Source organism: Hyperolius riggenbachi, chromosome 7 (genome assembly GCF_040937935.1).
Source record: "Hyperolius riggenbachi isolate aHypRig1 chromosome 7, aHypRig1.pri, whole genome shotgun sequence".
NCBI lineage: Eukaryota > Metazoa > Chordata > Amphibia > Anura > Hyperoliidae > Hyperolius > Hyperolius riggenbachi.
The window spans coordinates 116,986,617-117,009,157 of NC_090652.1; the positions used below are offsets into that span (position 1 = coordinate 116,986,617).

At 44.2% G+C, this 22,541-nt stretch overlaps 1 protein-coding gene across 1 annotated transcript in view; it reads right to left on the bottom strand.

The window, feature by feature from the left end:
- Positions 1 to 2,884: 2,884 nt before the first annotated feature.
- The window catches only part of PMS2 (PMS1 homolog 2, mismatch repair system component), a 58,822-nt gene continuing 39,165 nt past the window's right edge, over positions 2,885 to 22,541 (bottom strand). The window contains exons 11-15 of the mRNA XM_068244562.1: positions 14,840 to 15,614; positions 9,493 to 9,660; positions 6,368 to 6,468; positions 5,245 to 5,414; positions 2,885 to 3,570 (exon numbers count right to left, since the gene is read on the bottom strand). Of these exons, the coding sequence (XP_068100663.1) occupies positions 3,427 to 3,570; positions 5,245 to 5,414; positions 6,368 to 6,468; positions 9,493 to 9,660; positions 14,840 to 15,614 (1,358 nt within the window). The 3' untranslated portion in view covers positions 2,885 to 3,426. The remainder of the gene's footprint in view (positions 3,571 to 5,244; positions 5,415 to 6,367; positions 6,469 to 9,492; positions 9,661 to 14,839; positions 15,615 to 22,541) is intronic.

Sequence of the window (22,541 nt, forward strand, 5' to 3'; positions counted from 1 at the left end):
AAAGAAAAAGTATGACATTATTATTCTTATTTATTTTCCATATTATAAAAAGATCAATCTTTAACTGGTTCCGGACAGACGCAGTATGAATCTATGTCCAGCAGGTGGTGCAGCTGCTCTGACTGGACGTAGATTCATTGTCCTGCTGAATCGCTTTTCCCCGCCATTACTGCCGACCGCGCCGGTTTCTCCCCACCGCAATACACTCGCCCTGACGTCTCTGTGAGCAGGTCAGGAGCCATTTTCATTGGCTCCTGGCCCTGTCATCACTGTAAGCCAATCATTTTCATTGGCTCCTGGCCCTGTCATCACTGTAAGCGAATCCCATTGGCTTACATTGATTGACAGGGTCAGGAGCCAATGAAAGTGGCTCCTGACCAGCGCAAAGCGCTCTGCCGTTATAGGGGCAGCAGAGAAAGGGACCTGCGGCGAGTACAGAATGGTGTGACCGGCAAATTATTGCGACGATTCTTCGGGAGGTGGCGGTTTACCGTACCAGCAGTCTCTGGTCCTTAAGGGGGCAAAGACTGCTGGTACGGAAGTGGTTAAAATACTTACAGTTCTGCAAAACTGACGCCCTTTTACACTTGTGGCCTGCCTCGCCCCATGTTAGGCTTCTCTGCTGCAAGGGCAATGCAAGTCTATAGAGATTTGCACACTTGACACGGTGCGCCGTAAGTATGCAAACCACCACATCCGTGCCTACTACACAGATTATGCAGCAATACAAGTCACGCAGTAAGTGTAAATGGGAGCACAATACAAGGGAGTAAGTCACTGAACGGGGGCAGTGCTATGCATATGACCCTGGCACCACAGTGTGGCCCCGGGTAGTATAAAGGCAGGGCCATATAAGGGCTGGTCCTGCGGTGCGAGCGCCTCAATCTACAAGTGTAAAACCAGCCTGAACGCAGAGTGTGGTGCTGGAATATCTTTTTGTCTGTAGTTTTTTCTGTCAACTGAGAGACTTCTCGGACTTGGTCACAGTTAAACACCCCCCCCCCCCCCATAAGATGTGATGGGGGGGTAACTGTGACCAAGTCTGAGAAGTCTCTCAGTTGACAGAAAAAACTATAGACAAAAAGATATTCCAGCACCACACTCTGCGTTCAGGGAATATTGGGGGGAATATTGAAGAATATTCTAACTAATATTTTGGGGGTTTCTTACAGGGAAGGTTCAGGGACACTACAAAAAAAATAAAAATCCACATCCACTTACCTGGGGCTTCCTCCAGCCCGTGGCAGGCAGGAGATGCCCTCGGCGCCGCTCCGCAGGCTCCCGGTGGCCGACCCGACCTGGCCAGGCCTCTTCTGCGCTCCATTGTGCGTTCCACGCCGGCGTGCTGACGTCATCGGACGTCCCCCGGGCTGTACTGCGCAGGCTCAGTAGTTCTGAGCCTGCGCAGTAGAGCCCGGAGGACGTCCGATGACGTCAGCGCACCGCTGTGGACGCACAATGGAGCGCAGAAGAGGCCCGACCTGACCGCCGAGGGCACCTCCTGCCTGCCACGGGCTGGAGGAAGCCCCAGGTAAGTGGATGTGGATTTTTTTTTTTTTGCAGCGTCCCTGAACCTTCCCTGTACCCATAATTATCAAAATGATAACGTATTATTCAGACACTACTGCAGCCAAGTACACCAGCAGGGCTGCCAGGCAACTGGTATTGTTTAAAAAGAAAATAAATATGGCAGCCTTCTTCATATTCGTCTCATTTCAGATGTTCTTTAAAATTTGTAGGAACAACATTTTTCTGCAATATAGGTCCACCATTAAAGGACCACTAATGTGAAAAGTATGTCCCCCTTGTTTTGTTTTTTTACCAGGACTGTGGAGTCGGTACAAAAGTAATTCAACTAACTTCTCAGTTTATAAAACCACCAACTACGGGTACCCAAAATTGCTCCGGCTCCTCGACTCCGTCTCCTTAGTCTTATTCTTACCAGGGCTGTGCAGTTGGTACAAAACTCTTTTGAATTTTCAATTTATTGAAACTACCGACTCTGGTGCTACCCAGACAGACTGCTGTTGTGTACTCCTACTAACTATTGCCTGAGGAAGCGGGTTGAAACCTGTGAAACGCGTTGCGAATGTCTCCTGGAGTGTACCAATAAATCTACTTTGTTTTTGAATACACAGCTTATTGTGTCTGCTTGCAGGAGGTAACTCCTAAGCATTTTTAAACCTTTTAATATATTGATTTTATTGTTTTGGCGCCTCTGTTCTCCATTACGCTTTATTCTTACCAGGGCTGTGCAGTTGGTACAAAAATCTTTTGAATTTTCAATTTTTTGAAACAACCGACTCTGACTTTCAGGTACCCATAATTGCTCTGACCCCAAATCCTCAGTCCTGTTTTTACATACCCCCACAAAGTGCATGGATAGTGTAATGGTTAAGGGCTCTGCCTCTGACATAGGAGATCTGGGTTAAAATCTCAGCTCTGCCTGTTCAGTAAGCAAGCACCTATTCAGTAAGGAGTTCATTGGGCAAGACTCCCTAACGCTGCTACTGCCTACTGACTGCGCTCTAGTGGCTGCCTTGCAAGCGCTTTGAGTCCGACAGGAGAAAATCGCTATACGAAAAAAAAGGAATTATTAATTATCATTCCAGCATCCTCAATACAACTGCATGACTTGTGTTATCATAACTTGATCCTGGGCTGGTAGAGTGTGTCATTTCAAATTCATGAAATTAAAAAAATAAAATGCAAACAGTAAATTATCATCTAAAACCATCGCAAATTATATATTTTAGCTGACAAATGTCAACTGCTGGGGTTACATAGCTTAAGTCGTCCTTTTATACCAGAAACCTCCATAATTTGCCTAATAAACAGATAAATACTGTAAGATTTATAAATATTTTGAAGATATAGAGACATATTAAAAGTAAAATAATTTATTTCAATATACTGTTATATACAAAATAAAACAACTGCCACATTACTAGCTCAGTGATCACTCCATTTACTGGAGAAAACAAGGGCAAAGGCATAAAATCTGAAGCAAGGGGAAGTGGCATGTTCCTATAGCAACTAGCAGTTTTCCAGGACAAGCAGACTACGTCAGTAAGCATCGAAATTACCGCTGTGGGAATTTGCTCTGGTTTTTGTAAATAAGCCTCATTTTGAAGTGCTTGTTACCATTTTAAAAAGGTATGATGGCTTCAAGAGCAACAAGCTATAAAACAGTCTAAACAGGGATGTTACGCCTGGTACACACTATGCAATGCCCTGTCAGGTCAATGGGTCGAATCGATAACGCCCGGCAGGTTGATTAGGTTTCACTTTTAAACAAAACTGAAAATTAGCGATTCAACCCATCAATCTGCCGGGAAATTGCATGGTGTGTACCAGGTATTATGCATAGTCCATAATGTATCTGCAATCTACCGATTTGTTCAGATATGGAAAAAAATATAAAAGTCAGTCCGGTGAGATGATATCCAGGCTTGCAATGTGCCTCATTGTAGGTCTCCCGTGTGGACAATTCCATGGGTGTTCTATTTCTCCCATGTGGGCAACTAGTTTCTTCATTTCATGCAGATTTAGCGCTGTCCCAATCATTACCTGTGTAGAGCAGAACGGTATCAGTCATACATACAAATGTAGTTTTACTGTATGTTTAGTGATGCTGAGTAAGGAGCATGGGTGTAAAAAACAATGAGGGTTGGTTCACACTCGGTGCTGGGAGCGCCGCTAGCCCGCGATCAGCTCTGCGATTTGCTGGCAAAATCTTGCGATTCACGCTTGTGATTCCTGTTCAATAGAACAAGAATCACAGCGCAATCGCCCCTGAAACGCTGCATGCAGCACGTTTGCAATTGATCAAAATCGCAACTACTGCAGTGTGAATGTGTCCATAGGGATACATTAGTAGCAGTGCTTTGCTGATCACCGGTGAACAGCAAGTCTGAACTAGCCCTGAGACTGGCTCATAGAGGCAGGCTGCTTTGTTATCACCATGGCCCAGCCTCCTACATTGACTTCTGGGAGGAGGCGTGGTGCTTGTTCCACTCAAGTTTGGGCGCAGGGTGAAGCCCTAAGTAGAATATCATATCGGCAATATGGACAATATTCTACTATTGGGCCCTGAATAATTCCGATAATAGCATATCTGTAATTTTACTGATATTCTATTATCACTATACATAACTTTCTCTCACTCTAACATTCTATCTACTCCCAACACTAACCTGCTGCTATTCACGCCTAACTCTAACCTACCCCTACCTATTCCTAACACAATCCTACCCCTACCTACTCCTAAACATTACCCCCCCCCCCAAGGTACGGCTTCTTGCACCCGGTAACTTACCCCCGCCACTGATATCTACACCAGTCTCTGTTGCTTTTGGTCCCTCCACTGCTGCGGCACTTTGCCTATATATGTTGCATCCGGGGCCAAATTTGTCCACTAGGCGCCACTGTAGCCACAATTAATATTGTGGTCTACACAGTGCCCAATTTTCCCAGCGTCCCCAGGTACACAAACTTCCCACTTCCTTGCTGCTACCTTTGCTGGAGACATGGCTTTTACAGCCCACAGACTTCTTTCTCATGTATTGAGTGGCGTGAACAATGTACACATGATGCAAGGGATTGTGGGAGGGAAATAAGTCAGAAAAGTAACAGTCAGAGCCGAAAAACAGGTCAAATGACTTCAGGTTGTAGGACCTTCAGAAGCAAATATGAGTGAAGCACCACGGGGTGTACAATGTTATGTAATTTGGGAGGTTTGTTTAGGCTTTAGCATAAACTACTCTATCAGATACAGGGAGCAGGGCAGATATATGCCCATACCATACTCTTTAGGTTTCTTGGTTTCCCCACAAATATTGACTCCAGTTCTCTTCGCATTAGTTCTGTGAAATCAGCATCACAGCAAGAAAGCTGCACAGCCCACATCTGGCATAATCACTAATAAATGCACTCGGCCTCTTGTTCGCATACGTACTGCTGAGCCGGCAGTGAGTTGGGCGCCGGGAGAGAATGACAGCTCTCCCTGCTGCAGCAAAACTCCTCGGCGGTGTTACCATTCCCCTCCGAGTTGTTGCATGTCATTCGGGGTCTGGCAACCGTCGGAGCCCTGAATTACCCTTATGTGTCCCGCGCAGCATTACATTGCTGCTATGGGGCGCCTGGTTTCGGGGCAAGGCACTCACCCGTTTTGTCTTGTTGAGCACTAACATAGAACAAGCTGTATAGCCATGCAAGACTGAAATACATGCTTGTATTACTTACAGACTTTCTGCATGCTCGTGAGGCAAACATCTGCCTGACACGGGAGGGTCTACACATCACTCCTGGGGAGTCACTTAGCATAAAGATGAGTTCCTCGATGTCCTGCTGGCCAAATGTCCAGTTTTTGCTGGTAGGCAAGGAAACTAATTTCACTCTTTCCATTACTGGGGCTGAAAAACAACATGAGCATCATATAACAAATTGCTGAAGAGTAGTTATTACTCATACAGTGTGCATTCAGCATGCCTTATATCATTACCCTTTTACTAGCAGACAAAGGACTGATGAAGTTTAGCTTCACTTTAGCATTCCTGTAAAAAAGTAACTCACCCCAAATCACTTACTGCTGTCTTCTGAACAAAGTGATCAGCCTTTAGTTGTGCACACGTTAGATAATAGTCTGGCTGTGCCAAGTACAAGCTGCCTTTAGTGTGCAGATTGTGATTGCCATACACAAGGTGGCGCTAGTCTAGTTTAGGGGACGCAGCAGAAAATTTCATAGGTAACAGTTCTCCAAACACAGCACCTAATCATGTTAGTGGAATTTCCCTATAAGGTTTCCTGTTGAGTCCTCTAAAATAGACTAATGCCCACAAGTTTACTCAAATGCATTCACCACTTCTTCTTTTAGCACTTCTGAATTTATATCTTGGGAAAGCAATGGTTAAGCTGGGTACACAAACACTGAAAGCTGTCCTACAGGGATCAGGACTTAAACCCTAGGGCGAGAGTTCCATGCCAAGGTTGTACAGATTTGTCAATAGCCAGAACGTACAAACATCCAATTCTGATTCACCGATTTTACCACTTCCATGTAGTATGAGGCCCAAAACGTTTTGAATACTATGAAGATTGTGTAGGTAAGCTCTCATACTACATAGAGGTGGTAAAAATGACCAATCATTGGCCAATCAAAATTGGATGTGTGTAGGCAGGCTTCCTAGAATATATATTCTCTATAGCAGTTTATGAAGAACATATTAGCCTGCAACAAAAGAGATCAGTGTCCAAGCTTGCAGACTATCACAGACTTATTGGCAGAAGTCAATTCCAGGCGGAGCTGTTCTTTAAGTTGAACTTTTACTGCAGAAAATAAAGTTTGTACCAGTTCTCTCACACTTACCATCTTCATCAAAGGTGAAATCAAAACCATTTTTCTTGAAGATTTCCAAGTTGTCCATAAGTATACACTCATTGACTGATGTCAAGTTCAGTTTCTGAGGTCTGGTAGAGGAAAAAGTATGAACTAAATTATTATTAATAATTATCATTTACTGGTAATATTTGCAAGTACTAGAAGTACTGTAATTTTAAAGTAAAGACCCAGATACTTACCTAAGGAGAGGGAAGGTTCTGGGTCCTAATGACAAAAATATATTAACCCTTCGCACTCTCGCATGCAAATGTTCAAACAAATGCATTCACAGATTCACTCATCCAGGCACCACTATTATCCCTACAGCTAAGTTAAAAGCCGGGGTCTTAGTTCACAGAAGAATGCATTTTTATGCTTAGTCACCTATACTGCGCAGAAGTACCCAGGTAAACATAGGTGTCCTAACTCTGGCCCTGTAACATGCATAGTACAGACATGCAAACATTCATTGCATCAAACCTATCTAGGGATTAGGAGCACACATCCTGACGTCCTCTCCTGGGACAGATAGCGCATCATACCAATCGCACAAGGGAGCTAACGTAATGTATCCATGCGCACCATGCACATACACCAGCATAAGCTGTGTGCATGCTGACAAAATTAGTAATTTGGTCAAATACTGCTCGCTTAAGGGCAAAGGTGACTTTGTAAAGTCTTCAGGAGCCCGAATGCTCCCGAAGACGGGCGGGCTCCACACTGCGCATGTGTGAGCAAGTGCCCTCTCTCACGCAAATGCGCAGTATGAAGCGACCTGTCTTCGAGAGGACTCAGCTCACGCACACTTCCCGAAGTCCCCCGCAGCGGGGGATTTAAACAGGGGAGCTGCCACTGCACCGAGGGTACCGGGAGAGGAGAGAGGAAGCTCACTAGGACCCAGAGCCTCCCCTCTTCTTAGGTAAGTATCTGGTTTCTTTAAAAAAAAATGAATTAATTACCCCCGTTCTCTTTGTTTTAAAGTCTCACCTCTCTGCCAAGGCGACTCCTGGCCTTGAGAGTCCACAGTCACTGCGAGGGCCTGCACCACGTGACACTGATGCATGTGTGACGTCACAACATTCGCTAAGTCACAGGGTACTAGCACCCTTAGTGATGCTAAACTCCAAGGAGGAGGCTAGGAGTCATGCAGGCAGAGAGGTGAGACTTTAAAAACACTGAGCACAAGCTGGGGGGAGACACTTAATCATTGGGGGGGGGGGGCACCCCAGCAGGTGGAGGCACAAGGACGATTTCCAATAGGTTTCATGCTGAAATCTTTGGAAAACGCTGTGCAGTGTGTGGCCAGGCAATAAATCCATCTCTAATCAGATTTGATCAGAGAGGAATCCATCTGATGGTCAATCTGGCCATACATCGATTTATGGCCAGCTTTACCATAGCAGTCTGCTGATCACAGAGATTGAACTGGATATTGTGCAAGCTTTCCTGGCTTGCTGGATTCACAAAACTAAAATCATAATTACAAAACTGGCCAAATATGTCAAAGTCAAACGTGTTTAGCCACATTGTTCACACATCTTTGCGTTCAGCCTGGGTATTTGACCTCCTGGTCATCTTATCTCTTCCTGGTGGTCAGACATACTTGTCATAGCCGTACACAAGTATTGGGCTGCAGTCGTAGTTCATCTGCCTTGAGACAGGGATCTATAGCACTGGGTTAGTAATGGGCCTTTTCCACTGTGAAGCGCGATCGCACGTGCATTCACAGTACACTGTGATTACTCAACCCACAATTTCCACTCGCCGAATTTACGCAGTAGCCGTCGGGAACAGAGCCCGATCGTGCCAAGAATTGCGCAGGCTGGCGACTGCGATTCAGAAAGAAACGAATCAGGCTAGCGAAACATGATCATCATACTGACCATGTTGTTTTGCGGTGCTCTTTGCGATCGGCATAACTGCAGTGACACGCTTTTTGAAGCAGATCGCAGCTACTGGAAAAGAGCCCTAACACTCACAGCAAGAAAAAAACAAAACAAAAGTAAAGTAAATTCCCAGTAGGATTGGTATTATTTATATACATACATTTATCTCATCACACTAAGCGTTAACCCATTCCAATCCAACTTTGCGATGGGGGCGCATGGGTGATTGATCTGGTAAAGAGCTGTAAGGGTCTCTACGTACTCGGACTAGAGGGAGGAGGTGATCCAGCATCATTGGGGGACAGGGACGACTCCAGTTCATGCACTGTAGCTCCACCCCCATTGCAGACAGATAGCATAATAATGGTATTAGGCGGGCAGTGTGTGCAGGTGAATGACGCCTTGCTGGACTAGACCGGGTAATGGTGCCCCTAGCAGTGAGCTAAAACAATGCAGCAAAGGTTAGGGCTGACTTAAGGTACATACACACGACCGGTTGTTTGGATGTTAAATCCAGCGTGTGTACAAACGATCATTCAGCTGATAAGACTGGATTTTACCGATCTGCCCAGCAGATCCGTCAAAACCAGCGTTACCAGCTGAACAACCGTTTGTACACACGCCCAATTTGACTCAACCGGTCGTTTGGAAAAATCAGACGTGTGTACGCACCTTTAGTCTCTAACTCTTTGATGGATTTTATCTGGAAATAGTGCCCTCTAGCGGCAGCCATTTTTCCTGTGTCAGCCAGGTAAAGGCCAATGTCAGAGACATACAGTAGTCTGACAGGATTAGAAAGGGTTAATTGAGTTTATAAGTCTCACAACCCCTTGCTCTTGATGTTCCTCAGATCTACTGCTGCCCTCCAGACAGCTTCATTAGCAGGTTCATACTAGAACTGGCCATGGCTTCTGCAATTCTTGTGAGTATAGCATCAGTCAATGCGTAAGGAAAATGTACTTATTTTTCCTTTACTGGTTTCCATAAAGGGACCAATTTATGCCCAGTTTCCTGCTTCTTTAAGGAAACTTGAGATTATTATGCCAGCTCACTCCCTTGGATGGCAGGTTAGTAGGTCAGCCACCGCTGAGTCACTAGCAGGTTCATTTATGGCAGCACTGTGAACACACTGGAGGTATGCAGCTATAAGGAGAGTTCTGAGTGCTTTGTTATATCAAGCGAGTATACGACAGGGTGAAACATTCTCACAGTGCATGTCCTACTTACAGGATGAGCCTCTGCCCCTGTAACACAGTGTTCTGCTGTAGCATCTCAAAGTTGTACTTCTCGTCTGTCGCATGCTGGTCAATAATGAAGAGATCAGATTCCAGCTTAGTTATTATGAATCCCAGATTAAACTGACCAATAATTTCCATCTTGGTAAACATGTCTTTGCTAAAGAGTAAAAAAAAGTTTTTTGTTATTATGCAGCAGCCCAATGCACTTCCTGAACATCTAAAGCAGTTTTTGTAGATACAGTACACTACAGTTTTTGTAGCTATAGTATTCTGCTGGCTATCAGTTGCTCACAGGGGCTGATTTCTTAAAGTGAGGTGTAGGGAAAACTGGACCAAGTGGAGCAGCTCATGCAAAAACCTGACTGGAGGATAATCCGGGCAGCTGCTTAACATTTGAAGAGTCTGTCTTTATATAGAAGCCCCACTATCTTCCTTAAAGGAATTCTATCAAAGATTACATTTTTGAGGAAACCTCTTTAATCAATGTAAAATAAATGTAAATAAAGAAGTCAGCATATATTTTTTGTGTGCTGTAATTTTTTTCAACGTGTGTGTGTAACACAGTGTGCCCTGAGGACACACTGACGGCGACGGGGTACTGGAATAGTCCATGGTGACAGGTGACGCCAGGTGTATAACAGAGCATTGCAGGCTATTCCCTGGCTCCCCCACCCGTGGCCGCCGCAGTAACAAGCCATCCGTTCTGCTAAGTTATACCCGCACAATAGTATTTAAGAGGTCGCACTTCCATATGCGCACAGTGTCCTGGCGAGTCAGTGGATGATGTTTGCTATCGAGGCAAAGGAGGGCGGAAGTGTTCCGTTCTGACAGAGCGCTGTAATACATAATTATATACAGCGCTCTGTCAGAACGGAACACTACCGCCCTCCTTTGCCTCGATAGCAAACATCATCCACTGACTCGCCAGGACACTGTGCGCATATGGAAGTGCGACCTCTTAAATACTATTGTGCGGGTATAACTTAGCAGAACGGATGGCTTGTTACTGCGGCGGCCACGGGTGGGGGAGCCAGGGAATAGCCTGCAATGCTCTGTTATACACCTGGCGTCACCTGTCACCATGGACTGTTCCAGTACCCCGCCGCCGTCAGTGTGTCCTCAGGGCACACTGTGTTACACACACATGTTGAAAAAAATTACAGCACACAAAAAATATATGCTGACTTCTTTATTTACTTTTATTTTACATTGATTAAAGAGGTTTCCTCAAAAATGTAATCTTTGATAGAATTCTTTTAAAGGATACATTTGGCATCTAAATAATAAAGGTTTCACTCACCTGGGGCTTTTTCCAGCCCCTAGAAGTGTGTTCGGTCACACGGCGCAGTTCCGCTGTAAGCCGGGCCTCCGCTCTCCCCTCCATAAGATCGCAACCCGCGGCTGGGTCAGGATCTTCTGCACATGCGGGGCATGCCTCTCGCTGGGAGCGCTCTGCAGTTCAATTCTCTCTGACCCAGCCGCGGGTCACAATCTTATGGAGGGGAGAGCGGAGGCCTGACTCAGAGTGGAACTGCGCAGTGGGAGACCTAACAGACCTCTAGGGGCTGGAAAAAGCTTTAGGTGAGTAAAACTTTTAATTTTCAGATTGCTGGATGTATCCTTTAACAAACTCTTATGATAATTGCTGTAGTTCATCAAGCACCTGATACTATCCATACACAGCTCTCATCAAAGAAGAATACAACCCTGTATTTCCCTTACAGGACACCTGAAGTGAGAAAAAGAGAAAGATATGGAGGCTGCCATATTTATTTCCTTTTAAACAATACTAGTAGCCTGGCAGTCCTGCTGATCTTTCTGGCATCAGTAGTGTCTGAATCCCACACCTGAAACATGCATTTGCATAATTCAGTCGTACTTCAGTCATAAACAATTAATCTGCATGCTTGTTCGGGGTCTAGGGCTAAAAGTATTAGCAAGAGAACAGCAAGGAAATTTGTACTGTTTAAAAATAAATCAATATGTTAACCTCCATATTCCTCTCACTTCCGGTGTGCTTTAAAGTAAAAGTTCACTTTTTGGAAAAATTGCACCATGAACAATGCCACCATAATAGCAATTACAGGGCTGCCTTCCTGACAAACTTCAGTCTGTGGCCTACCCAATGGCTGAGCACCAAAGCAGGTGCATTGCTCTTCCAGGGGCAATATGGTCAGCGCATTTCTAGAAGAATGAGTGAGCACAGTTTTGGAAGACATGAAACTGTACCCACTTATGTCTGAGAAAAGGACCATGGCAGTTAGGGTTAACTTACTCGGAGGTCTGCCTCTTGCCATAGCATTCCATGCTGTGCTCCATCGTCCTGATACTTCCTGTTTCATAGCCAGAACTTCTGCTCTGAAACAGGAAGCATCTGGGGATGGAGCACTGTTGTTGCTCATTCTTATATATGTATGGAAGTCACTTTTGGTGGCCAAATATACATGCATAGGTATTTGCATATAAATCTAAAGAGGCTGTCTATTGTGGTGTCTGACTTCTAGAGATAAGCTTGATTTCTAACTTTGGAGCAATGTTTCTCTTTACATCAACCAGACCTCAACTGAACCAGAACTATGCATAGGGCTAATCAGATTCAGAAACGGATGATTAATGTGTGCCACCTGATTAATTAGCTGTCAGGTATCAATCATGAACCTTCCAAATTTGATTAGCCCCATGCAAAGATCCAGCTAAGCAATGGAGGGTTTTGGCTCATTGTACAGCAAAAAAAAAAAAAAATTATTAAAAAAGTCTACCGGTAGTTCGGTAACATCTCTGCTGTTGGCAGATGTTCTCTGCTTCCATTTCTGCTTGTATAATAATTTCTGAAAGTCTGAAGTATTTTTTCAAGTACCCCAGCACACATGATCTATGGCAGCTGTATTAGCAATAATAATAGTAATACAAATAATAATGCACAAATCACTGTAGGGTAGATTTAGCAGAATCAGTGCAAGCAAAATTGGAGCAAATATAATGCAAAGTGGAGAGGTGTTTATAGTGACCAATCAACAAGCCGTGTATAGTGATTAATCACAAGCCTTGATCTGGGCTTCTGCTCTACTAAGGTTTAGCTTTAATTTTCCTTCACTGTTTTTGATAGATCTGCTCCTATTTTTTTTCCTTTTAACATCCCTGCAAGAGCAAATTTCTATAATTGTACTGGTGATTTAATGTCACATTTTTTTCAGAGAGATACCGTATATACTCGCAAGCAAGCCGACCCGCATGTAAGCCGACCCCCCAACTTTCACCTGAAAAAACAGGGAAAAATGATTGACCCTCATATAAGCCGGGGGTAGGAAATGCTGGCCGCCTTATTCCCCTAGTGTGTCCCAGTATAGCTAGTATAGTGCCCAGTATAGCTAGTATAGTGCTCAGTATAGCTAGTATAGTGCTCAGTATAGCTAGTATAGTGCCCAGTATAGCTAGTATAGTGCCCAGTATAGCTAGTATAGTGCCCAGTATCGCTAGTATAGTGCCCCAGTTTAGCTAGTATAGTGCTCAGTATAGCTAGTATAGTGCCCCAGTTTAGCTAGTATAGTGCTCAGTATAGCTAGTATAGTGCTCAGTATAGCCAGTATAGTGCCCCATTATAGATAGCATAGTGCCCCAGTATAGCTAGTATAGTGCTCAGTATAGCTAGTATAGTGCCCCAGTTTAGCTAGTATAGTGCTCAGTATAGCTAGTATAGTGCTCAGTATAGCTAGTATAGTGCTCAGTATAGCCAGTATAGTGCTCAGTATAGCCAGTATAGTGCCCCATTATAGCTAGTATAGTGCCCAGTATAGCTAGTATAGTGCTCAGTATAGCTAGTATAGTGCTCAGTATAGCTAGTATAGTGCTCAGTATAGCCAGTATAGTGCCCCAGTATGGGTAGGTGGGTGGGTAGGTGCTGCCCCTCCCCGCTCCCCCCGCGGCCGCCGATACTATTACCTTAGGCGGCGCCGCTTCCTCTATCCCCGTCCTGCTCCGATAACTAACTCATTCACAGCAGCGCGCCCCTCGCTGCTGTGATGATGGAGGAAACCATAGAGAGCGGCTTCCTGTAGCGGCGATGCCGTTACTATGGGAACCGCTCTCTATGGTTTCCTCCATCATCACAGCAGCGAGGGGCGCGCTGCTGTGAATGAGTTAGTTATCAGAGCAGGACGGGGATAGAGGAAGCGGCGCCGCCTAAGGTAATAGTAGCGGCGGCCGCAGGGGAAGCGGGGAGGGGCAGCACCTACCCACCCACCTACCCATGACTCGCAAGCAAGCCGACCCCCCAACTTTTGGGCCACTTTTGGGGGATGAAAAATTCAGCTTGCTTGCGAGTATATACGGTATTGAAAACCTTACAATGGGATTACACTAGAAAATTAAAATTTTGCCCCAATGAATTAAACACAATAAAAAAAAAATACTATGAAACACTAAGAGTGCAATGTTGTCATTTTGATGCATATTTATACTCACTGCAGGACAAATTATCAGATGAAATCCTAACCTAAGTAATTCATAAGCAAATAGAGTAAAAGTCCCCCCCCCCCTCCGCGATAAAGCAGGAAATTCTCTACCTTGCTAAAGGTGTGTACACACCTGTGATTGAGGTCGCCCATTTAGGATCAGCACCAGAGTCGCTTGGGTGACGTCGCTGGGCCAGCCAGTACAGATGTGTGTCAGCTGTGTAGCCAATGATGTGTACTGTAGCTATGCTTGGGGGGGGGGGGGGACAGAGCGGCGCACGTGTGATGTCACGCAGCTGGCAGGGGAGCGATGTCTTCAAACAACTTGGCCACCGATTGAGTAAGTAGATCTGCCAGGCAGATCGTTTGGGGGTTGTGGGTACACACACTTGCTTGTCCGCTGAGGCGGTCATTTTTGGCTGCCTCAGCCGCCTATAGTCAAGTTTGTATACAAGCCTTTACAGTTTATTACACATCCAAAACAATCTGATAATGCTGGTCCGCAAAGTAAAGCTTAACAATTAGCAGTTAATGGGGTAAAAAGTTTGAGTTTGAACCCTTCCAGCACCTTGAAATATGTAGTGTTTATTTAGACCATAGATCAGTGTTTCTCAAACCTGTCCTCCTGACTCCCCAACGATGCATGTTTTGCAGGCAGCCTCACCTATACACAGGTGGGGTAATTAGTGTCTCAGCTACATGAAATCCACCTAGCTGAGACTAATTGCCCCACCTGTGCATAGGGGAGTTTGCCTGCAAAACATGCAACGTTGGGGAGTCACAAGGACAGGATTGAGAAACACTGCCATAGATTAAATTTGAGTAGAATACCTTAAATAAAATGTAATGACGTGATTTAAAGGGGTGGTCCACTTTCATTGTTACCTGATCTCTTTTCGGAGTTCGGCTTCTGCTGCCTGATTTTCTCCTGGGCTGATTTTTGCTCGGAATCTCCGAAACATTTCAGACTCTGCTTTTTGTTGTCTTTGAAGCTTAAGCTTGTCCATCCTCTGGGCCAGACAACACATTGAAAATTTCAATGACACTATCCTCTTCACTGTGTTCACTGGAGCATCAACTGACTCAGATTGCAAATCTTCAGTTTTTAAACGTTTACAATCTGAAGAAGATTTACGATCTGTTTGTTTTTGGTCAAGATGTTTAAAGATTACTTCACTTTCAAGAACAAGCTGTGGATCATTGGCTACAATTGGTTTCAGATCTGCCGTTTTTATCAGTATCTCGGGGGAACTCTTTGGACTTTCACTGCTAAAATGATTGGAGAATTCAGGAGTGCCAAGACCTACTTCGCTGTCTGAGTTACTAATGGTCCCTTTGCCAGAGTCACAGTCTGTTTTCGTTGGAGAATGTTCTTCAGAGTCTGGAGTTCCTGGTTCTTCTTTAGAGGCTTGTGCTGTTGTCTTGGAGGAACTGGTTTGCACTTTTGGAGAAACATTAAAAAAAGACTGCAGTTTATTTTGACTGGGTGAAGATATTTGAGGTTTTTCAGCATTTTTTTGTGGTGACCCAAATGATGATCGCTGGCTGAGAGAAAATGCCTGTCTAAGCTTAGAAACAGCAAGTGCCCCTCGGTCTGACACATTTGTTGGTTCTTTTGAAGGTCCATCTGATACATCCGAATTCATTCTTCTTAAATTCCCTATTCCAAATCAAAAAGAAAAAAAAATTAGGGTACTTATCCGTTAGCCAGGCGCATCCGGCAGGTGGCGCTAATTACTATTCCCCCTCCAGGCCGACATGGATAGTAGGGAAAATGTAACTCTGGTGGAGTTTTGTCGCCACCTGCCGGATGCGCCTGGCTAACGGATAAGTACCAAAATTAGTAGCTGTGACTGTAGTAGCAGCTTCTATGAGCTTGCTCTTTTGCTGCAGCTGTAAGCCACCACAGATGGAGGCAACATGATAACCAGGACTGCAAAGTTTAAAAAGTCTTTAAAGTGGACCTGAACTCAGAGTGTCCTCTCTGCACTAAAAGATATTCAACAGCATAATAACCGTTAAACAAAAAACATTTCTTTGTTACAGCTGAAACAAATCCTAAAATATATCTGCACTGTTTCTACTTCCTGATTCATGGAAGCAGACATATTGTTGACATCCTGTACTTTCAAATGAGCTTATCTGCCGTGGCAGTCATGTGACACAGGGGAGAGGTCAAATTACAATCACAATCAACTTGTGAGTGGACACAAATGAGGGGGAATTAAGCAGGCTAAACTCAAAATACATACAGGGTGCATTTCTCTCTGTTTTCCTTCATTCGTGTGCAAGAGTTCAGGACCACTTTAAGTGTAACATGTAATTTGTGTAAAGTGTAATAATACCTGTTGTAACAGTGTGAATGCCGTGTTATGCAACTGCATGCATTCTGCACTATACTTTTTCTTTATAATTGCAAGGCAGCAAGCAGCATCCTCAGCACTACCATAGCTTGCAATGTTAATGTTAATTGTGGCTACAGTGCACCAGGATGCTTACATTTGCCGTCAGTCAGAGATACATTAGTCCTATCTCTGCAATTGGCTGTGAATCAGTATTATAAACGGGAGATGCAATTGGGACGGTATGACGATCGGCAAACAGAAGACATCAGTAAGTAAGGTTAGTGTTAGATGTACTAAAAGGAATGGTGCTATAGTAGGAGTGAAGCTAGTGTAAGAAGCAGCAGTAGTGAGTAGGGCTGCACGATTTTAGGGAAAAATCGAAATTGCGATTTTTCTCTCAGAAATTGCAATTTCGATTTTTCCACGATTTTTTTTTCAAATGCTGGGGTGGCGGGGGGGGGGGGAGAGAGGTTGGTCCGCACTGCCCGGTCCTGTCCGTAATACTTTGCTTCTGGCCCCGCTGTGCGCGGATTGGCCAGAAGCAGTGAATATGTATGAGAGTTAATGAGCGGGGAAGGGGGGGCGGATCCACTCCAGCAAGCGGCCGGGCACATGCAGCATTACCAATCACTGGCTAGCGATTAAATGACGGCAGCGGTAGGCGGAGCTGTATGCTCTGTACAGCTTCGCCTACCACTGCCGTCATTCCATCGCTAGCCAGTGATAGGTAATGCTGTATGATGTGCCTGGCCGCTCGCTCTAGTGGATCCGCCCCCCGCTCATTAACACTCATACATATTCACTGCTTCTGGCCAATCCGCGCACAGCGGGGCCAGAAGCAGTGAATATGTATGAGCGTTAATGAGCGGGGGGCGGATCCACTAGAGCGAGCGGCCAGGCACATCATACAGCATTACCTATCACTGGCTAGCGATGGAATGACGGCAGTGGTAGGCGGAGCTGTACAGAGCATACAGCTCCGCCTACCGCTGCCGTCATTCCATGCTAGCCAGTGATTGGTAATGCTGTATGTGCCCGGCCGCTCGCTGGAGTGGATCCGCCCCCCCGCTCATTAACTCTCATACATATTCACTGCTTCTGGCCAATCCGCGCACAGCGGGGCCAAAAGCAAAGTATTAAACAGCAGACCGAAAAAACCGATGGTACTGACGATCAGCAGATCGTCTTGCCACGAACCGCGGTTTTGGTTTTAAACCGAAAAACCGTGCAGCCCTAGTAGTGAGTTTAGTGTTAGAAGCGGCTGCAGTTAGTCACGGTGGTAGTAGAAGGCTTAGTGTTAGGTGTAGCGGCAGTAACAGGGCTATTGTTAGGTGTAGAGGGAGTAGGAGGATTAGGCCTCATACACACATCAGACTATAGTCTTTGGAAAATGAAAGATCACAGACCAATCTTACCACCCTTCATGTAGTATGAGAGCTATACCTTCACAGTCTTTTCTATGGAGCTGAACTCCCCATCAGAAAAAAAAAATCTTTACAAGATGCTGCACACACAGATGCTGTACAGACACAAAAGATCAGTATCTGCAAAAGATCCGTTCCTGCAAATTGCTTTCCTAGTCTATGAGATCTGCAGATCATCATACACACCTTGTTTAACTAACATTCATCTGCAGATCAGACAATCATCTGCAGATCTGAAAATCCATCCTGGTGGATCTGATCTGCAGATGAATGTCTGTTAAACAAGGTGTGTATGATGATCTGCAGATCTCATAGACTGAATGCATTTTGCAGGAACTGATCTTTTGCAGACACTGATCTGTTGCATGTGTACAGCATCTGTGTGTGCAGCATCTTGCAAAGATTTCTGTCTAATGGGAAGTTCAGCTCCATAGAATAGACTGTGTAGGTATGGCTCTCATACTACATGGAAGGGGGTAAAATTGGTCTGTGATCATTCATTTTCCAAAGACTATGGTCTGATGTGTGTATGAGCCTTTAGTGTTAGGATCAGCGGTACCAGGAGGAATAGTTTGAGAAAAAGGTTTAGGAGAAGAGTTTGACGTGAGCATTAATTATTAACAGTATAACATTGGCAACATAAAATTACCAATATTACCAGTAATACTTGGCTAAAATCATTAGTGTCTATGTATATGTGGCTAAATGCAGTCTAAATATGCCTACTTCTTCAGAGAGTGAGTGTAGTTGGAGTGTATGTATCTCTGGTCCTCTAAGTGGGTGGTGGCTAGCTACACAGTCCAAATATGGCTATCACTTTAAAAAAAAAAAATGCATTCAGTCTATAAACAAACAAAGAAACTAGAACAAAAAAAAAAATCAACCTAAAAAGCAGAAATACAGTAAAGTGAGTCTAAAGCCCCCCCTCCTCCCCCCAAAAGTGAAATACTTACCTATCTTGTACCCCTAATTCCAGGGCAGTCACTCGTTTAATTTGACCCCTCGGGGTGCTTCCTGAAAATGGAAGTCCGCTCATGCATGCGCAGTATGGAGCCACCCGACTTTGAAGCACTCGGGGACACGAGTGCCTCCGAAGCCTCCGGAGGTCTCAAAGGCAGTGCTGCCAACCTTACACACTATTTTTACTGACAAAGACAAAGATTTACTGACAAAGGTTTTTTTTAAACTGACAAAATGGGTGTGGTCACGCAACAAAATGTGGGCGTGGTCATGGGTGGGGCCGAATATACATGATTTTAGCAGTGCTGTAAAAGGTCTGCCAGGGAAGTTTGAGCTAGCAATAGGGGTTGCAGAGGTTGCGACCACATCAGAGCCCTTGGGCCAGAGGGGCCCCCGAAGGGCCCTCCCTCAACTACAGTATTAGCTCTCTATTGGTCCAGTGCTCATAATAATGACTTCTATAGATACTTTGAATTGTGGTAATCATTAACAAACTGTTTCCCATCCCCTTCTTGCACCTCTGACACTGTAGTTGCCATTGGCAGGTTTTGGTGTGCCATATCAATTGATATGTATAGAGTTCTTGGGGGGCTCCATTGTAAAACTTGCATCGGGGCCCACAGCTCCTTAGCTACACCACTGGCTTTGCCATAGTGTTTACCGCCAAAATACATGTAATCTTACAGCATTTCACCAAAAATACACGTAATTTGGCAGAGGTTCTTCCAAAATAGAGATAATATGGCAGTGGCTCTCCAAAAATAGATGTAATCTGGCAGCAGCAGTTCCCCCAACATACACGTAATTTGGCAGAGGTTCTTCCAAAATAGAGATAATATGGCAGTGGCTCTCCAAAAATAGATGTAATCTGGCAGCAGCAGTTCCCCCAACATACACGTAATCTGGCAGCGGTTCCCCAAAATACACTAAAGGGGCCCATACACTGGTTGATTTCAGCGATCAATTGATCGATTTGATAAAATCGATCGCAAATCGATTCTATAGAACAGGCCGATCGATTCGATTGATTTGATCTGACAGGATGGAAAATCTAGGTCGATCTGCTACTGGCAGCAGATTGATGGCCCATAGAGTTGCATTGGATCTAATGGTGCAGTAATGCATTTAGATTGATATTTCCAATAGATTTCAGAATGAAATCTATTGGAAATCTGTTCCTAGTGCGTGGCACACATCAGATAGATTACTGTCAGATTTGACCCGACAAATCCATCTGATGGTCGAATCTGCTGCAAATCTATAAGTGTATGGCCACCTTTAATCTGGCAGCAGCGGTTCCCCAAAAATACAGATAATCTGGCAGCATTTCTCCCAAAAGAATTCTGTCCCCAGAATAGGTAGCCAGGTCTATAGGTTTCCCCAGAATAGGAAGAAAGGTGTATAGATGTCCCCAGAATAGGTAGCCAGGTTTATAGGTTTCCCCAGAATAGGTCGCCAGGCGTATAGATGTCCCCAGAAAAGGTAGGCAGGCGTATAGATGTCCCCAGAATAGGTAGGGAGACGGAACCCCCTTCCCTGCCATTGTGCCCACCGCTCCCACTTCTCTGCGCTGCCTCCCCTGCTGCTCACACACCGCCCTTCCGGATGCTGCTGAATTCCTTACGGAATTCACAGGCAGCTAAATTTGTATCAAAATTTACGGTATGCCCTATACATTTACGGGCGGTTGGCAACACTGCTCACAGGCAGGCATTCGACCAATTGGTCGAATACACACAACGGGGTGGCAACGCCTGAACGAGGGGATCAAGAAAAGACAGGAAAGGCTCTACAGGATCCAGAGCCGTCCCTGTCTATAGGCAAGTATCTGACTTTTTTGTTTCTGCCTTTACACTCACTTTAATTTTTATAAATATTCAAATATATTAATTAGCCACACAGCTTTTTATGCTTTTTGTTGCTTATTAATAAAGCCCACAATTAAACTACAACAAACAATTGGAACTTGGCTTGGCAGTACAGAGAGGGGGAGATAGCTGCTATTTTGACACATAACTCGTGAAGATAACATAAATTAACATGATTTTAAAGACAGGGCAGTTGGCAGCAGATGGTACTTCTGTACTCACCGACTATGTAAACTGCATGTGCTCTCTCCACATACAACTCATATTGTTTAATTTAAATAAATAAATTGCATAATGATTTATCTGTGACAGTCTTTAAAATAAGTGCAAATTTAGCACCACAGGTGTCCCAAACCAATCTCGGGGCACTATTCTATAATAATCTTCACGTTACTCTTCTGAAGCACATCTGTTCCTCCACCCACCCCTTCATATGTACCTGTCCCTCAGAAACAAAGGTTTAGTCATGTTAAAAAAATCACATGATTGACAGATTACTCATCTACAAACACAATAACTTGAAAAAATATTTAACCCTCTTGATGCTGGCCCTGTTTTTTCGCATTACAACCTGGAAATAAAATTGATCTTTGGGGGTCGGCACCACTGGATTCAAACAACTTGCTTGCTGCTTTAACCGTTTCAGCCCACGGGGATTTTTCACCTTATGCATCAGAGCAATTTTCACCTCCCATTCATTCGCTAATAACTTTATCACTACTTAACACAATGTATTGATCTATATCTTGTTTTTTTCCGCTTTCTTTGGGTGGTACATTTTGCCAAGAATTATTTTTTTATAAATGTATTTTAACAGGATTAATAAGAAAAAAATTGGAAAAAATTCATTATTTCTCAGTTTTCATCCATTATAGCTTTAAAATAATCCACGCTACCATAATTAAAACCTATGTATTTTATTTGCCCGTTTGTCTCGGTTATGACACTATTTAAATTTTGTCCCTATCACAATGTATGGCGCCAATATTTTATTTGGAAATAAAGGTTCATTTTTTTCCGCTTTGCATCCATCAATTGCATCCACAAGCTTATAATTTAAAAAATGTTCATAGTATACCCCCTTCACATACATATTTAAAAAGGTGAGACCCTTAGGTAACTATTTTTTTTTTGTTTTTTTTTTAATTGTACTGTAATTTTTTTCCCATTAAAAATTTTATTTGGGTAATATTTTGGTGTGGGAAATAAACAGTACATTTTTAATTTTATTATATGTGTAAAATTTTAATGTAATGTATGTAGATGTAGTTTTACTATTTGGCCACAAGATGGCCACCTTGAGTTTATTTTTTTCTCCTTGTGCTTCTCGATCACTGGAAGCACAAGGAGGACGGGGAAACTTTTTTTTTGCAGAAAGACTGAAGCCTCTAGTAAGAGAGCTTCTGTTTTTCTGCTGGGAGCACGGGGGGCGCCCGCAATCGCGCACGGGAACGTGATCCTGGACGTGAGGATCACGTCCGGGCGGCTGAAATGATTAAAATGGGCAAAATATTTTTGTTGTATTGTGACACAAAAAACAGAAATCATTAGTGTGCTTAGGTATTCACTCATCAAAGTCAATACTTTGTAGAGCCACCTTTTGTAGAGATGACCAAAACTGTTTGCCCGGTGAATAATGCATGTTTGTGTCTATTCGCAAGCATATGACGTGTTCGACCTGCCCCCTATACGTTATAATGGGAGCCAAAAATTGACCCCACACCCAAGAGTCAGCAGACATATGGCAACCAATCAGCTACCCCTCCCACCTGGACCCCCCCCCCACCTAAAAAGCCAGCGCAACAGCCATTTTACACTCCGACTATGGCTGCTGTGAAGGAAACTAGGGACAGAGCTCTACTGCTATTAGGGAAAGCGTTAGGCCTGTGTTCTGTGTCCTCAGTGAATACCAATTCACTATCTACATAGCCGCAAGGGCCCTTCTAAAGGCTGTGTTTTGATCTTGTGATATTGCAGTTCAGTGTATCCA